General features: G+C 40.8%; 1 protein-coding gene across 3 annotated transcripts in view; it reads right to left on the bottom strand.

The window, feature by feature from the left end:
• Window positions 1–18,622, bottom strand: part of LOC104588783 (Tryptophan/tyrosine permease) — a 114,807-nt gene that overhangs the window by 23,489 nt on the left and 72,696 nt on the right. For 2 of the 3 annotated variants that reach the window (XR_016083105.1, XM_088899381.1), the window contains exon 8: window positions 7,652–7,721. The exons of the other annotated variant lie outside the window; for it this stretch is intronic. Coding sequence is in view for 1 of the 2 variants with exons in the window: in XM_088899381.1 (XP_088755507.1) it covers window positions 7,652–7,721 (70 nt within the window). In the remaining variant the exon portion in view is untranslated. The remainder of the gene's footprint in view (window positions 1–7,651; window positions 7,722–18,622) is intronic. 3 annotated transcript variants of the gene reach the window in all.

Genomic DNA, 18,622 nt, shown 5'->3' with positions numbered 1-18,622 from the left:
ACGGTATCCCTTTTGAGTGAAGGAGTAACCAAGAAATATGCAAGGGATAGCACGAGAATCCAATTTCCCACGGGTGGGAGACAGATTTTGGACAAAACACCGGCAACCAAAGACACGAGGAGGAATAGAAAGAAGGGGAGCCTTAGGAAAGAGAAGTTGATGTGGGGTTTTGTACTCTAACCGACGAGAGGGCATACGGTTTATAAGGTAAGTGGAACAAAAAACAGCTTCAAGCCAAAACCGTTTGGGAACATTCATATGAAGTAGTAAACCTCGAGCCACTTCAAGGAGATGTCGGTTCTTCCGTTCGGCACACCATTTTGTTGTGGTGTGCGGGCACAAGAGCTACGGTGAAGGGAACCATGCGAAGCAAAAAATTCCGTGAGGTCACTATGAAAAAATTCTTTTGCATTGTCTGATTGGAAAATTTGGATTTCAGTTTGAAATTGAGTGAAGACCATCCGCTGGAAATCTTGAATGATTTTTGGTACTTCTTCTCTAGTTCGCATCAGGTATACCCAAGTATATCTAGAATAATCATCAATGAGGGTAATGAAATACTTGTAGCCACTCTCAGATGGTAAAGTAACAAGGCCCCACACATCAGAATGAACAATGTGAAACGGAGATTCAGATTTACTATTTCTTTGAAGAAAATGAGTTCTACAATGCTTACTCAACTGGCACATTTGACAAGAAAAATCAGAAACAGACATTGACTTAAACAATTCTGGGAATACAACTTTCAAAGACTCAAAAGACAAATGACCAAGACGACAATGCTATAAATAGACTTTTTTCTTACAGGACTGACTCATAGACTCTGTAACATGAAGACCAGCCTTATTCTCCAGCATGTAAAGTCCATCAGCCATACGACCCTTACCAATCATCCTCGATCTTGAATCACACAATGAGAAGGGAAAAAGGTCACTAAGCAATTCAAGGAATTAGTAACACTACTAACAGAGAACAAATTAATGGGAAAATTTGGAACATGAAGAACATCAGAAAGGGTAAGGCCAAGAAGAAGAGAGAGAGTTCCTTGACTAGCTATGGAAGAGTATGATCCATCGACTAGTCTCACCTTGTCTCTTCCAGAAAGAGGGTGATAGGTTTGAAAGTAAGAGGACGTACCAGTCATATGTTTTGATGCTCCAGAATCAATGATCCATGGAGAGTCAGGGGTGTGAGAAGCAACATGGAAAGCAGTGGCAGGGTTACCTAAGGTAGATGCAAATGAGGTTGAGGGAGGAGTATCCATCTGACGAATTGCTCTACCATAGAGCTCTAAATGGTCACGGAAGGAATTCATAATGTCCTCCCTCGGGTCAGGTCCAGTGAGATGTGTCTGAGTTACAGTAGAAATGGGGGGCTGATTCTCCCGAGTAGCCATGTTGGCCATGTGATGTTTCTTTGTACTTTGCTGTCCGTACTTCTTATTCACCTCTGAACCTTGCTTCTTAGTCAGATCTTGAGCCCATTTTGGTTTCCCATGAAGATCCCAACAGGTATCTTTGGTGTGTTGGGGTTTCTGGCAATGAGTGCACCACAATTTTTCCTTATCTTCTGTTTTTTTCTGGAGATCTCCTTTCCGGGAAGAAGATCCCACACCAGTAGATACACCTCCTTTTGCAACTAACACAACAACATCCCCACCAGGGCTGTTCATCAAATTTCTCCTGCTTTCTTCAGATTATACAAGAGCATAGACTTCTTGAACAGAAGGGAGATTCTTAGAGCTGAGAATCTGAACCCTAATAGAATCATACATAGGATTCAGACCATGTAAGAATGTAAACACCCTTTGCTGGGAGACAAGCTGTTTGTACTTCTTAACATCCTCATCACACTTCCAATCCACACTCTGGTAGTGATCCAACTCCTTCTAGACAGATGTTAAGTCAGAGCAATAGACCGATAAACACCTCTCCCCTTGTCTACAAGTAGAAGATGTTGCCTACAGTTGATAAATTTTGGCATAGTGTCGCAATTCTGAATATGTAGACTTTGCTTGTTCCCAGATTTCATTCGCTGTTTCAGCCCAAATGAAATTCTTCCTGATTTGAGGTTGCATGGACACCAAGAGCTAGGACATAACAATACTGTTCTCTTGATTCCACCTATCATATTCAGCAATCCCGGAGGATGGTTCTTTTATCCTCCCATTAATATAGCCTATCTTCCCCCTTGCAGTGATGTATAATTTGATCCCTCTTGACCACTCCAGGTAATTTAAACCATCAAGAGGGACAACAGCCATGGGAAAGGATAGGTCACCCCCACCCATTCCATTCAGCCTTGAGGAAACTCCAGACGTGGCTGAATCTTCACTGCCCATGATATCTGAATAAAAAGTTGAAACAACAACCAAAAAAGGCATAGCCGTACAAGACTATTTCAGAGATAGGTCCTTCTAACCACCGGTTTCACTGAGAACAAAAGAAAGAGCACTGCTGTTGCAGTACAAGAACAGGTCCTTCTGACCTACAGCTTCACTGAGAACAAGTAACAAACTGAACACTGCTGTTGCAGTACTGAAACAGGTCCTTCTGACCTACACGGTTTCACTGAAACAAGTCTGCACACTGCTGTTGTAGTACAAGAACAGGTCTGAATGACCTACTTAGTAGGGCTTAATAAGATTAATGTTGAGCAGACAATTAGTCGGCTAAAACAGACCATCAACAGTCCACAATACCAACAACAAAAAAGTTTGAATACAGTTACTGTGTTAAGGAATACAGTCGCTTAACAGTAGGGCAGCGGAACAGTTCATCAGTCGAACAGACAACAGTAGGGTAGCCGAACAGTCATCAAACAGTTCAGCAAACAATAGGCATCCGAACAGACAAGGATGATAGTCCACAAACAATAGGTATCAAATAGTAGGCATCAAACAGTTCATCAGTTCATCAGTCGAACAGACAACAGTAGGGTAGCCGAACAGTCATCAAACAGTTCAGCAAACAATAGGCATCCGAACAGACAAGGATGATAGTCCACAAACAATAGGTATCAAATAGTAGGCATCAAACAGTTCATCAGTTCATCAGTCGAACAGACAACAGTAGGGTAGCCGAACAGTCATCAAACAGTTCAGCAAACAATAGTACCTCTTTTAGTTTTGGATGATAGTCTCCCTTATGGTAAACCAGAACTCCTTGACTGTAAACCAGAGCTCCTTCTATGAATCCTCAAACAGAAGATGAGCAATTTCTGAAGACAAAACACCCTCTACGAACTGCAAACAATAGTCTCTCTACAGTCGAGCAGACAGGAGGAGCAATTTCTGGGCTGGAAGACGAAAAGACTCTGTAACTTCTAGGTCGAACTGACTTCACCAGATCAGGAGTTCGATTGGAGACAGCACTGGATGCAACAGTAGTTAGCTTGACACCACCCTTCAGGCCTGGACGACTTGCTCTGATACCATGTTGAGCAAGAGCAAGTGAAGAGAGGAGAGGAGAAGAGAGAAGAGAGATGAGTTGAGTGACTGAAAGCCCTCCAGAACAGGGGGGGCGAAAGAATGATTTTATAATTTATACTAGTACAGTCGAACAATATAAACAGAGGAGAAATTACAACAGTACCCTTATGGTACTAAATCTGAATACATAAACAATTGACAACACCCCCTTTCCAAAAATAGTGGAAAGAGAGCCATCAGCAATCTTTACCTTATCATTCCCATATGAGATATGGTAAGAAGTGAATAAAGAAGATGAATTTGTCATGTGCTCAGAGGCTCCTGAGTCAACAACCCAAGAGTTTGATGAAGAGGACTGAATAACACTAAGGGCAGATGTTATACTTGTCTTTGCAAATGAGAAGGAAGTAATGGATGATTGTTTCAACCAAGCCATAGCCTGACAAATGCAGACTGCTCACAAGGTTGAAGTGGAACACCAATTCCAATTTCTTTCCTCCTCATCTCCTCATTCCTAATCAGGCAAAACATATGATGCAAACCTGGAAGTTCATCTCTACCTAAAATTTGAGTTGTAATGCTTTCATACGAGTGGTCAAACAGGCTAGAAACTAGAATATTCTTCCTCCTTAAATTTGCTTGTCATGCCTTTCTTTGTCATTGGTGATGTCCTACTCAAGGACTAAATGGTGATCAAGCTCTTCCCATAAGCCTTTTAATGTAGAAAAATAAGTTTCTACAGTCATGTCCCCTTGAGTCAAACTAAAGATGTCTTGATTCAGCTTGTAAATCCTTGCTATATTTTTCTTTTGACCATGGTGTTGTATAGTTTTTCCCAAATCTTGTGGGCTGTTGTATAATGCTGAACAGTCCTTGCAATTTTGGGAGTCATAGAAGTCATCAACCATGACATCACGGTTGCATTTTCCCTGCACCAAGTCCTATAACTTGGTTCATCTTCCTAAGTCTCCTTAATCTTCCCATCAATGTATTCTTGTAGTCAATGACTCACTGTGGACCATCTTGTTGAAATGGCCCATTCCCTATAGTTGTTTTTATCTAGCTTCACATTAATTATCTGTACCATAGGGTTTCCAAGGTGAATAACATTGCCAACAGTCGAAGAACCTCTAGAGGATACCTCACTAATGCTGGAAGACATTATGAACTCACTCAAAACAATAGCATGTTGCTAATAGTTGACTACCGCACTTTGCAAACAAGCTTAGTTGGACTATAAACTAATCTCCTAGACTGATACTTATATTAGAGAAGCATTAAAAAACATAAGATTACAACTTTACCCCCCCATTAGTAAGAGATGGAGTAACTTAAAACAAAGAAGCACAGGACACTGTTAAGTCCCACAACACCTTCCATTCCATATCGTTGTTTTGATCCAATCACTCACAAATATCTTGTCTTTATGGATGTTTTCTTCTTTGAGTCTGAGCCCTTCTACCCCACTTCTCCTCAGGGGGAGAGTAGTAGTTGTGTGGAGAAACAAGTCCGTCTTCCCAGATCCTTCCATCCTGTATCGTTGTTTTAATCCAATCACCCAAAAGTATCTTGTCTATATGGGCATTTCCTTCTTTGACTCTAAGCCCTTCTACCATGCTTCTCCTTAGGGGAAAGTACTAGTTGTGTGAAGGAGAAGCAACTTCGTCTTCCCAGATCCTTCCGTCCTGTATTGTTGTTTTGATCCAATCACTCACAAGTATCTTGTCTCTATGGATGTTTCCTTCTTTGAGTCTGAGCCCTTCTACCTTCCTCCTCAGGGGGAGAGTAGTAGTTGTGTGGAGGAGAAGCAGGTCCATCTTCCGTCTTAAAGATTAGCAAGGTTCCAAGGATGTGGAGCTCCTAGATATTATGCAACCAATACCGTCAAAATTCCAAGAGGTAAGTACACCTTAACCAAGTATTCTTATTCCTGTTGATTCTTTTGTTCCTAATTCAATTGATGGTTGTATAGATGACCTTGACATTTACATTGCCTAGAGAAAGGGTGTCAGGTCATGTACTGAAAGACATCCCATTGCCCATTACATGTCATATGACCATACTTCACCCTCTTATCATGCCTTTTTGTTTTTCGTTGATAGTATCCATGTACCCAAAAATAATGTTGAGGCCCATCCTACAAATGCTATGAAGGAGATTAATTCCCTCCATAAGAATAATACTTGAGAGTTGGTGGATCTTCTAAAAAGGAAATACCAAGTAGGGTGTAAATAGCTGTTTTCATTGAAGCACAAAGATGGGATAGTGAAAAAATGGAAGGCAAGGTTGGTGGCAAAAGGGTACACCTAGGTTTATGGTATTGATTATGCTAAGGCATTTGCACCGGTAGTTAAGATGAATTCTATTCAGGTCCATTTTTCATTAACCACTAATATGCACTAGGAGTTGCAACAACTTGATATAAAAAAAGCATTCTTAAATAGTGATCTAGAAACAATCTCCTAGAGGCAACAAAGGCAAGGTGTGTAGATTGAAGAAGTCCCTGTATGTCTTGAAACAATCTCCTAGAGAATGGTGTGTAGATTGAAGAAGTCCCTGTATGTCTTGAAACAATCTCCTAGAGAATGGTTTAGCAGGTTTCATATGGGGATTCAGCAAGTAGGGTTCAAACAATTCTGATCTAATCACACTCTCTTTCTCAAGAGGTGTTAGGAAAAGGTTGTAGTACTGATAGTATCTTTGTTTCTCAAAGGAAATACATCCTGGATCTCTTATAAAACACAAGATAACTAGGCATAAAACCAACTGATACCCATATTGATGTTAATCACAGGCTCAGTGATTGTGAAGAGAACCTTTAAAGGGTGTAAAACAGTTTCAAAGGTTAGTAGGAAGATTATTGTACTTATCTATTGCACGCCTTGGCACTGCTTACGCTATACAAGTCTTAAGTCAGTTTATGCATCCCCCTAGAATACCTGACTTGGAAGCTACTAAAAGGGTTCTTAGGTATTTGAAGAAGTATCCAAGGATTGGTTTGTTGTTCAGAAAGCACAATCACTTGAAGGTAGAAGGTTTTATAGATGCAGATTGGGTAGGTGTTATTGATGACAAGAAATCTACCAGAGGGTTATTGTACTTTTGTAGGTGGAAACCTAGTTACGAGGAGTAAGAAGTAAAGTGTCAATGCAAGGTCGAGTGCTATGGCACATGGGGTGGCTCATGTGCTTTGGATAAATAACTTGTTGGGAGAACTACGATTTAATATTGACAACCCTATGTCTCTTTACCATGACAATAAGGCATCCATAAGCATTGAAACTAATCCTATCTTCCATGATAGAAGAAATCATATTGAGGTGGACAAGCATTTTATAAGGGAGAAGCTTGAGAAGGGTGAAGTTTGCACTCCTTATGTGAGTTCAAAGGAGCAACTTACTGATGTTCTCATAAAGGGGCTCCAATGATTGTGGCACAATGAATTATGTGACAAGTTGGGCATGACTGACATATACAATCCAACTCGAGGGGGAATGTTGTTAGTTTACTGTTTTTCTGATTTTTACTTCTCATTTTTATGTTAGAGTGTGACACTCAGGGGTACTATTGTACTTCCACCTTTTATTATGTCACCCTACTATAAATATTAAACAAGGCACCACCAGCCCAAGTTTCTTGGCTCTCCATTGTCACTCTTCTCTTCTCCTTTATTCTCTTCTCCTCTCCTCTCCTTCCTACTGGTTCTAGGTGGAAAACAGTTTACTAAAAGCCTAAGTTGGAATAGAGTGGGTTAAATTAATAAGATGCTAGAATTATATGATATATATGATCCAACTTGAGTGAAAGTGTTAGAAGTAGTGGAAAACACAAAGATATTAGGTGGAAAGGTAGTTTTGTCTCATTATTCTAGGGTAGGGGTAATTTAGTATTTCAATATGTAACCATATCCCCAACAGAAAAAAAAAATTGGAAAATAGGTGAGACTAGTTTTTTCTCCTATCGATTCTTTCCTTTTCTCTTCTCTTCTTTTTCACTTTTAGTCTTTGAGTTCTTTCTTCTTTAGTAGGTACCTTTTTGAGACTTTATGACAATAAGTAAGCAATACTTGGTTGAATTCTAGAACACAATGGCATACCACAAAAATTCATTGTTAGTAATTATAAATTTTGGTGGTTAGACAAATGATGGATGCTTGGAATCTATCTTTGCTAGGAAGAATTATAACTAAAACTAAGAGATGCTTCTGGGTAGGAGAATTACCACAAGAGCTGTGAAAGAAATTATGATACCGAAAACCAGAAACCCATTAATAGCACCAATAAACCGCTGGCTGCATGAAGCATTGCTTCCAAATCAGAACTCTTTTGGTCATTTAAAATGTCTTAGTTATTAACTTATATGATCTCATATAAATAGAGGTAACATGAAGAGAAACTACTAGTGTAGATGAGGAAGAGATGCATGGTACCATTTTATATGGTGAAGTACTATTGCATTATGTAGAATTATTTATTACTTTTTATATTTTGTTTACACTTTTCACATAGACCTTCAAATTGTACATACTTGATTGGCATGGTATCAGAGCACTACAGATGTGGGATTGAAAACAAGTTTCTAGCTATTTGATTGGTTTGCATTTGGGAAGGGAAAACATCAGAGAAATAATGCTCACGTTGCATCTTCTGGCAATGAGACAAAGGGGTCAAGAGAGGTGTAGCTAGTGGTAATACAGCCAACACTAGTTCATACTAGTTCTTAAAAAGTAGTGAAGAGATGGTCAAGTTCAGTAAGTCAATGCCTTAATTGGAACTTCAAAAGGGGGTAATTCTATAACTTTTATCTCTTTCAGCCATTTAAGTAAACTTTTTTCTACTAATCAAGAGATTTTCAATTCATCCACTCCTACTTGAGCCATTGATTATGGAGCCTCCAATCATATGACCCATTTGTCCTTGTTTTCTACATAAGTGTACTTTCTAGTAGGGATAAGGTTAAAATTGCTAACTGATCCCTTTTTACTATTGTAGGGAATGGAAACATTAGGATCTATGATCTATTAGCATTATCCATTTTTTTCATTTTCCTGATTTCTCTATTAACCTATCATCCATTAGTATCTTTCAGGATCATTGTCCTTTAGGATCTGGCATCAGGGATGATGATTGGCTATGAGAAAGAAGCTGATGGCTTTTACATATTGGACCCCGCACTTCAATCAATCAGCTCTACTTTTTGTGGTAGTTCAACTGCTCATCCCAATCAGAGTCAAAATAAAAGCAATATTTTCTTGTGGGTTTCCTGGTTGCAATATTTAAGACTTATGTTTTTTAAGTTGTTTGTGTCTACTCCTTCCTCTAGTCTTCAATGTGAGTTGCATGAGTCTAAACATTAAAGAATTCCTTTTTATCCTAATAATTAAAGTACTTGATTAAGGAATAGGGTACCAAATATTATTTGCTAGTTTTATTAAATGGTACTTAGTATGGAACAGATTCAAGTATTTCTAACAATGGGGGTACTTTGAGAGTACTTTCAACCAATTTCAACCAAGGTTTAAGAGAAATGGGCAGTATTCTCCAGCCCTGCACTATCATCTATATGAGGGTTTAAGAAAAATACATGAAGAGATAAAACAGCCCCTCATTAGGTTGTAGCACGGCATAAGATGATAGTTATTATTGTAAGCTCCATCACCATAGTAGAAGCAGATATTACTTGGATCAACAATGAGATATAATGGTTCGATACCCTCTCTCCTGAAAACCCTTACATGGTATCAGAGCTCCAGGTTTCATTCTAACAGTAGTCGTACAAGACTACAGAGACTCTTTAGGTTTTGAACAGAAAATAAAAGAGAAGAAGAAAGAGAGAAGAAGAGAAGAAGAGAGATAGAGAAGGAGCACTCGTGGGAGAAAGTACATCTCAGGGTGTTACATGACTACTCTTAATGTGGGGTCCATAGTTTCCTACACCCCCCTCAAGTTGGGTAGTAGATATTTGTCATTCCCAACTTGCATAGATCTTCTTCTAACTTCTTTCTTGAAACAGCCTTGGTGAGAATGTTTGCAAACTGCATGTCGGAGGTGATGTAGGGAAGGCATACTTCCTGAGATGTAACCCTTTCTCTAATAAAATGCCAGTCCACTTCGATATGCTTAGTTCTGTCGTGTTGTACTGGATTATGGGCTATATGATGGCAGCCTGATTATCACAGTACAACATTAGGGGTTTCTCATAAACAATGCCCAATTCCTCAAGTAATGATCTCAACCATAGAATCTCAGCCACACCATTTACCATGGACCTATATTCAGCTTCAGCACTTGAACGATAAACAACACTTTGTTTCTTACTCTTCCTAGGAACCTCTTCAAATATGCTAATATCCTTTCAACCGCAAGGAGGTGAGTAGTTCTAGGAGAGTGCATATACTGACTAAATACACTGACTGCATAACTGATGTCAGGTCTTGTGAGCCAAAGATAGATTAGCTTTCCAACTAACCGTTGAAACATAGCTTTATCTTCAATAGGCTCTCCACCCTCTACACTAATCTTGTGGTTCTGTTCAATAGGTGTGTCCGCAGGTTTAACTCCCAACTTTCCTGTTTCTTATAACAAATCAAGAACATACTTTCATTAAGAGACAAAAATCCCATGCTTGGATCTAGCTACCTTAATGCCCAAGAAGTATCGTAGTTCCCCCAGATCTTTTACCTCAAACTCTTGATGGAGTTCCTTAAGAGACTCAATTTCACTAGTATCACTCCCGGTTACTACAATATCGCCCACGTACACGGCAAGCAAGGTTACGGAGGAACCCACTCTCTTAAAACAAGGTGTGATCTGACTGAGCCTGCACATATTCGAACCTATCAAGGGCTCGTCTGAATATGCCAAACCATGCTTTGGGGGACTGTTTTAGTCCATATAGAGCTTTGTTCAACTGACAAACCTTTCCTGTCTCCGTACCATAAAATCCTGGAGGCAATTGCATGTAAACTTCTTCCTGCAAGTCTCCATTGAGAAAGGCGTTTTTAACATCCATCTGATACAATAGCCAAGAATAACTAGCTGCAAGAGATAATAGTACTCTGATAGTGGTCATCTTTGCTACTGGTGCAAAAGTTTCTAAGTAGTCAATACCATATGTCTGAGTAAATCCTTTTGCAACTAATCGGGCCTTATACCTTTCAACAGAACCATCAACATTATGTTTCACTATAAATACCCATCTACATCCAACCGATTTCTTTCCTTTGGGTTGATCAACTATCTCCCAGGTATTATTTCTGATGAGGGCATCCATTTCTACTTTTATTGCATCTTTCCATTCTGGTACTTCCAATGCTTTCTGTATTGTTCTGGGAATGGGAATATCAGCAATGGATGCGAGAAAAGACTTGTAGGAGGGAGATAAATGATCATAGGATAGGAATCGAGAAATGCAATGAGCTGTGGTGCAATGGCATTTGTCTTTACGGACTGCTATGGGGAGATCAAGGTCACTGAATGAAGGTGAAGGCTCCATGGTTGAATGTCTCTCATCTGTAGTATCTGTGGTACCTAGATATGGATCTACAGAAGGAACTGGAGCTACTGTGGTACCTAGATCTGGATCTGCAGAAGGAACTGGGGCTACTGTGGTACCTGGATTTAGATCTGTAGAAGGAACTGGAGCTACTGTGGTACCGGGATCTGGATCTGTAGTGGGGACTGAGACTGGCCTGCACTGCTGATGTCCAAAATCGACCTGTCTCCATTGTCTGTGATAGACTTTCACATCCTTGCACCTTTGACATCCTTCCCCATTACATCCTTCTTCACTTAATGGGATTGGAAAAGGAACTTCCGATGAGCTACTCCCGGCTTCACTATTCTCCCCCTGAGGAAAAACCCTTGGATAATAGGGTTTATCCTCGAAGAAGGTGACGTCCATTGAGACAAATCTTTTTCTAGAAGTCAGTTCAGAACAACAATATCCTTTTGAGTTTGGGCATAACCAAGGAAAATACATTTGGAGGCCTTGGGATCAAATTTGGAATGATGAGGGCCTAGGATTTGAACGAAACAAGTGCACCCAAAGGTTTTGAGGGGAATGGTAAACAATTCTTTATCAGGGTATAAAAGGGTAAATGGAGTTTTCATGTCAAGAACCCGTGAGGGAATCCAATTGATGAGATAAACAACTGTAAGAACAACATCCCCCCAGAAACGTATAGGCACATTTGAGGTAAACATAATGCCTCTAGTACCTCCAATATGCGTCTATTCTTTCTTTTAGCAACCCCATTCTGCTGTGGTGTATGTGGGCAGGTATTCTGATGGATAATCCCATGATCATAGGAGGCTAATGGGTTTGCAAAATATTCTTTTGCATTATCTGATCTAAAAATTTTAATTTTGACCCCAAATTGGGTTAAAATCATTTGATGAAAGATCCGGGTTAATGCTGGAACCTCATCTCGAGAACACATAAGGTAAACCCAAGAAAATCAAGTGTAATCATCAACAAATAATAGGAAATATCTGTACCCCCCATGGTAGTGGTATGATAGGGTCCCCAAACATCAGTGTGCACAATTTCAAAAAGAATATTGCTTTTATTATTACTTAATGAATAGGTAGTCCTACAATGTTTTGCAAGCTCATAACTTTCACATTTCAAACTAGTCATCTGAAAAAATTCAAATATACTGGGAAACAAACTTTTCAAAGCCTGAAAGGATAAATGGTCCAATCTATTATGCCAAAGCATCACCTAATCAACAGACTGAGAAACAAAGGATTTCTTAGTTTCACTATCTTCCTGATGAGCACTTCCTCTAAGTAGATAGATTCCATTTGTCTCACGGCCAGTCCCAATCACCTTCCTTGTTTCCAGATCCTGAAAACACACATCGATCAGGAAAAAAAGGTTATTGAACAATTCTGGCCTTTTGTAATGTTAAGAATCGAGAGCAAGTTAGTGTTAAGCTTAGGAACATGCAGGACAGAGGATAGTGAGATTGCATCAGACAACTTGATGTCTCCTTTGCCAGAAATAGGAACAAGGGATCTATTAGCAATGGACACTTTGTCTTTACCAGAAGATAAATGATAGGTAGAGAATAGTGATGGCAAGCCAGTCATATGGTCAAATGCTCCTGAATCTATTATCCAATAATGTTCTGTATTACCTGGACCTGAAGATGAGGTTGAAGGAGCTGATGATGGCTGAGGAGATGGTACTAAATTACTGACTTCACTTTCTAATTGTGTCAGAGCAGCTAGGGTATCAAGAGGAGCTCCTCTTGAAGCCGTTGAGGCTGCACTATCAGTGTTGACAGCCATATTGGCATTACCCTTTTTGTTTCCGAGTTTTGCCGGAACTAGATGTGGATGCAACTTCCAACAAGTCTCTTTGGTGTGTTTAGGTTTCTTGCAATGTTCACATACTAGGTCCTTTTTAGCCTCTTTCTTCATATCCCTTTCCTTATCTCCCCTTGGCTTGGGTTTAACTGCTGCCAGGGCAGATTCGAAAGGCTTCTGCTGTAACATAACCTTTCTCCTAGTTTCTTCACTGTGCACTAGGGAATAGACTTGAGATAGAGTCATACTTTCTCTTGTCAATAGTTGTTGTCTTACAATATCATATTCAGAATTTAGACCAGCCAAGAACTCAAATACTCTGTTAGTTTCAATCTGCTTTCTGTAAGTCTGTGCATCTTTTTGAATCTCCCATTCAATTGTCTCAGGGTGGTCAATCTCATGCCATAGGAATTTTAGGGTTGAGAAGTAAACAGAGACCCTGTTTCTCCCCTTGAGAGTAGGTTTCTTTCACAACATCCCAAATTTCTTTAGTTGTTTTTGTTAGAATATTAGAGTTATGTTCGGCTGATAAGAGTTCTTATTAGCCCATTCTTATGTTTAACTTATCTTGTAACTGGGCTTGTGTTAATGGGCCTAATCTTGTTTAATGTTTAAGTCATCTGGGTGTCCCATCACTAATCAGGGGCATCCCAGTAATTTCTTGTACCTTGTACTATATTCATCTATAAATAAAGAACTGGTCGACTGGCTAGTACAGTTCGACATTCTCTTCTTTTCTGTCATTCTCTTTTCTTCCTTGCTACTTCAAGTATAGCACTTCAGATTACATGGTATCAGAGCATTAGCTCCTTCCTGGTTTCAGCAGGCGCACTCTCTTCTCTTGCTGTCTTTTCATCTTCTCTTTTCCTTTTCTGGGTTGCTGCAGTGAAGACCTAGGAGTGTAAGAGAGTAAAGCAAGTTCGAACCTAGGGTTTCTCTTGGTTGTAGGACTCAAGAGAAGTAAGACCCAGAAGTAGATGTCCTACTAGATTATCTCCAGCAAATAGTAGCTATTGGGCTACTAAGAGAGGTCTGTATAGGACAGACCTAGTTGAGGACTGTTTTCAGCAGTCCTAGCACTAGCCGAAAGAGGGAGAGCTTCCTCTACAGTTGCAGCTTCGTGCTCCAGCAAGACTTGCACAGAACAAGTGGTAAAGACTTAGCCTTCTCTATAGTTGCAGCTTCGTGCCCCAGCAAGACTTGGGCAGAACTGTGGTAACTTCAGTTACAGATTCTCTTCAGGTCGGTTATCAGTCCTACTTTGTGAACTTCAGTTACTGCACTGCACAGTTACTTCAAGTTGCACAACAAGCCCTAACTGAAGTAACTTCAGTTACTAGCACTGTGAACTGGTTCAGTTACAGCCCTGTACTTGCTACTTCGGCCAGTCCTAAACAGCACTGCACAGTACCCGAACTGTGAACACTTCTACCAGCACGGTGAACACTGTGACCACTTTGGCCAGTCCTAAACAGAATCACCTACAAGGTCTTCAAACCTGGAAAACCCTAATCTGCATAGCTTGCAGATTACAAGTGTGCTGCTAGATGAGTATAACTTCAGAGAGTGGTCTGTCTCAGCAATGCTGTTCATTACCTCTCGTGACCTCACAGGCTATTTAGATGGAGACAAGAAACAACCAGAAATTGGCAGTCCTGAATACACCGTGTGGCGTATGGAAAATGCCACAGTCATGTCTTGGTTGCTGGCCTCTATGACTCCTAGGGTGGCCAGAACTGTTCATCACTTCCCCACAGCTGCTAAAATTTGGGAGAAAGTATCGAAGACATATGGCCAGAAAAAGAACAATGCTAGAATTTACAGGCTGAACCAAGACATTGCAGTCCTAAGGCAAGGAGACATGTCTGTGGCAACCTACTTTGCAACACTGGAAGGCCTCTGGGAAGAGCTTGACCACCATTTGATTTTGGATTGGGAAAATGCTAATGATAAGGGGAGGCATGATAAGCAGATTGAGGAGGGCAGAGTCTTCAAGTTTCTGGCGGGTCTTGACCCTGTATATGAAGGTATATAAGGTCACAGATTCTAGGAAGAGATGAATTACCAGAGCTTCACCATGTCTACTACCTGGTGAGGAATGAAGAAGTAAGGAGAAAGGAGATGCAAGTTGACTCCTAGGCACAGTCAACAGAACAACCTGGAGAACATTCAGCCTTAGTCTCCACTAAGGGGAATAGATTTTCAGACAAGAAGTTCCTCAAGTGTACACATTGTGGTGGTGAGAAACACACAAAGGAGAAATGTTGGGTCCTGTACCCTCATCTGAAGCCAGCTGCTCTGAGAAAGGACAAAAGGCAACAGAAGGGCCACACAGGAAGTGGGAATCTTGCCACCAACAACAGTAGTGACAACTCACAGAGTATTCAGACAGTGTCATCTTCCACCGCAAGGCAGGCTGCCAACTCCTCTGGACCAAGTACTTTGGGCTTCACAGCTAGTGAGGTAGAGGTTCTCAGTCGGGCATTAGCCCGTCTGAAGAACAATTCTTTAGCTTCCACCTCTCTTGCCAAATCAGGTACAGCCTCTGCATTTAGTGCATCTAGTTCCATTAATTCTACCTCTTGGGTGATTGATTCCGGAGCCACTGACCATATGACACATATGTCCTCCTTATTCTCCACATATCATTTGTTGTCTGGCCAGGATAAAATGAGAGTAGCTGATGGGTCCCTCTCCACCATCTCTGGAAAGGGGGTGGTTGACCTAAGCAAGGATCTCTCTCTTAAATCAGTCCTACATGTTCCTAGTCTTACCTCAAATCTGTTGTCTGTTTCAAAGCTTACAAAAAACTTGAACTGCAGTATAACTTTCTTTCCTTCTCATTGTGTCTTCCAGGACAGATTGACGAGGAGAACGATTGGGAGTGGTCATGAGTATGGGGGCCTCTACTACTTTGATGAAGATGTCAGCTCAGCCATGCAAGCTTCTACTACTAGTCCGGAGAGTGTGGAGTCAATAGCTAGGCTGCACTTGTGGCATGCTAGGCTAGGTCATTTGTCCTTTTCTTCCTTAGCAATGTTGTTTCCCGAATTATGTAAGGGCATTTCGAGTCAGAGTTTAATTTGTGATGTGTCAAATGTCAAAACAATGTAGATCAATGTATCCAATTTCTAGTAATGAAATTCAAGCCCCTTTTGACTTGGTTCATTCTGATGTTTGGGGTCCTTCACCCATTGTTTCCATTGATGGCTTCCGTTACTTCATCAGTTTTATTGACCATTATTCTCGGTGCACTTGGATTTATCTGTTGAAAGGACGTGAAGAAGTTCCCCGGATAACTATGATGTTTTGCAAGATGGTTGAAACACAATTTGATAAAAAGATCAAGCAATTCCGTTTAGACAATGCAGCTGAATACTTTGAAAGATCCCTGAACTCATTCATGGAAGATGCAGGCATGTTACATCAATCATCGTGTGCTTACACCCCTCAGCAAAATGGGGTCGCTGAGCGCAAGAACAGACATCTATTGGAGACAGCTAGAGCCCTTCTTTTCCAGCACAATGTGCCCAAGCAATATTGGTCTCAAGCTGTTCTCACTGCATCATACCTGATAAATCGGATGCCATCTAAGGTACTGGGTATGAAGACCCCTTTCTCTGTTTTGTGTCCCACTCTTCCAGAATTTCCTCTTCCCCCGTGGGTTTTTGGTTGTACATGCTTCATACATGTGAAAGATCCAAAGAAGACCAAGCTGGATCCTAAGGCTACAAAGGGAATATTTTTGGGGTACTCTCCTACGCAGAAGGGGTATAAGTGTTATGATCCTGTCTCCAAGAAAAAATATGTCACCAGGGATGTAGTCTTTTTTGAGTTTCAACCCTATTTCGGGTCTTCTCAGAATCCTCTTCAGGGGGAGAGTAGTGGGTTGGAAGAGGATTCTCATTCTCCCTTCTTTTTTGTTCCCATTTCAGCACCTTCCACTACTACTAGCTATAACATTCCGGGTCAACCTAGTGAGACTTCCACTATGCCAGTTGCTTCTCCAGATTTGGCTGATACTTCTGAAGGTTCCAGTAAACAAGAGAAAGAGATACTTACATACAGTAGAAGGAAGAAGGCCCCTCAACCTCATGATTGCAACCAGTTGAACTCAGATCAATCTGTCTCTGCAATCCAAGGTAATTCTGATTCACTCAATTCAGATTTGGATCTTCCTATTGCTCTCTGTAAGCCTGTTCGTTCTTGTACCACTCGGCATCCCATAGCCGATTATGTTTTTTACTCACACTTATCCCCTGCCTATCATTCCTTTGTGTCTGCTCTTTCCTCTGTATGTGTCCCTTCCAGGTATTCAGAGGCGGCATCTGATCCAAGGTGGAAAGAAGCCATGAATGAGGAGATGAAAGCCCTAATGAAAGCAAGGACATGGGAATTGGTGGACCTGCCAGAAGGGAAAGGCAATGTTGGGTGCAAGTGGGTATTCACAGTAAAGCACAGGGAAGATGGGTCAGTTGAGAGGTACAAGGCCAGACTCGTGGCAAAGGGGTTTACACAAAAGGAAGGAATTGGCTACAAGGAAACCTTTGCCCCAGTAGCAAAGCTCAACACAATCAGGGTTCTACTGTCACTAGCAGCAAAATTCTCTTGGGAACTTCATCAGCTAGATGTGAAGAATGCCTTCCTAAATGGTGATCTTCATGAAGAGGTATTCATGGAACCCCCACCTGGATATGATGTTGGAAAGAAGGTATGTAAACTAAGGAAAGCATTATATGGTTTGAAGCAATCTCCCCGGGCATGGTTTGAGAGACTTTGTTTGGCCATGAAGAAAGTAGGGTACACTCAGAGCAGTGCAGATCATACATTGTTTACAAGGAGACAGGATGACAAACTTACAGCACTCATTGTGTATGTGGATGATATGGTGATTACTGGAAATGATGTGAGAGAGATGAAGAGGCTGAAGGAGTTCTTAGCTTCAGAATTTGAGATCAAAGACCTGGGAAATCTGAGATACTTTCTTGGAATTGAAGCTGTTAGATCAAGAGAAGGAATCTACATATGTCAAAGAAAGTATGTGCTAGATCTCCTAGAGGAAACAGGCATGATGGGGTGCAGGCCAGCAGACACTCCAATAGAACCAAGCCATGGATTACAAGAATCAATGGGTGAGGAATACTGTGATAAGGAAAGGTACCAAAAGTTGGTAGGAAAACTGATATACTTATCCCTTACTCGGCCAGACATTGCCTATGCAGTGCATGTTGTCAGTCAATTCATGCACTCACCAAAGACCCCTCATATGAGAGCAGTGGAAAGAATCCTCAGATACTTGAAGACTTGCCCAGGGAAATGAATTTTATTCAGAAAAAACAGCAGACTTGAAATTGAAGCCTACACTGATGCTGATTGGGCTGGGTCTGTTGGAGACAGAAAATCAACCTCAGGTTACTGTACATTCTTGGGAGGAAACCTAGTCACATGGCGTAGTAAGAAGCAGAATGTTGTGGCTAGATCAAGTGCAGAAGCAGAATACCGAGCTATGGCACACGGGGTTGCTGAACTCTTATGGCTCAGGACTCTCCTTAATGAGCTTGGTATCAAGACAGAGGGTCCTCTCAAGCTGTATTGTGATAATAAAGCTGCTATCAACATTGCCAACAATCCTGTGCAGCATGACAGGACAAAACATATTGAAATTGATCGACACTTTGTCAGAGAGAGAATTATTTCAGGAGAACTCTGTGTGCCTTATACTCCATCAGAGATGCAGATTGCAGATGTATTAACTAAAGGGCTGGCATCAACAAAGTTCAGGGACATACTTGGCAAGCTAAACATGATTGATATCTATGCTTAGCTTGAGGGGGAGTGTTAGAATATTAGAGTTATGTTCGGCTGATAAGAGTTCTGA

Source organism: Nelumbo nucifera, chromosome 2, assembly GCF_055504915.1.
Source record: "Nelumbo nucifera cultivar China Antique chromosome 2, China Antique-T2T, whole genome shotgun sequence".
Lineage (NCBI taxonomy): Eukaryota > Viridiplantae > Streptophyta > Magnoliopsida > Proteales > Nelumbonaceae > Nelumbo > Nelumbo nucifera.
The sequence above is the reverse complement of the archived record's forward strand: the minus strand, read 5'-3'. Positions and strand labels throughout refer to the sequence as shown.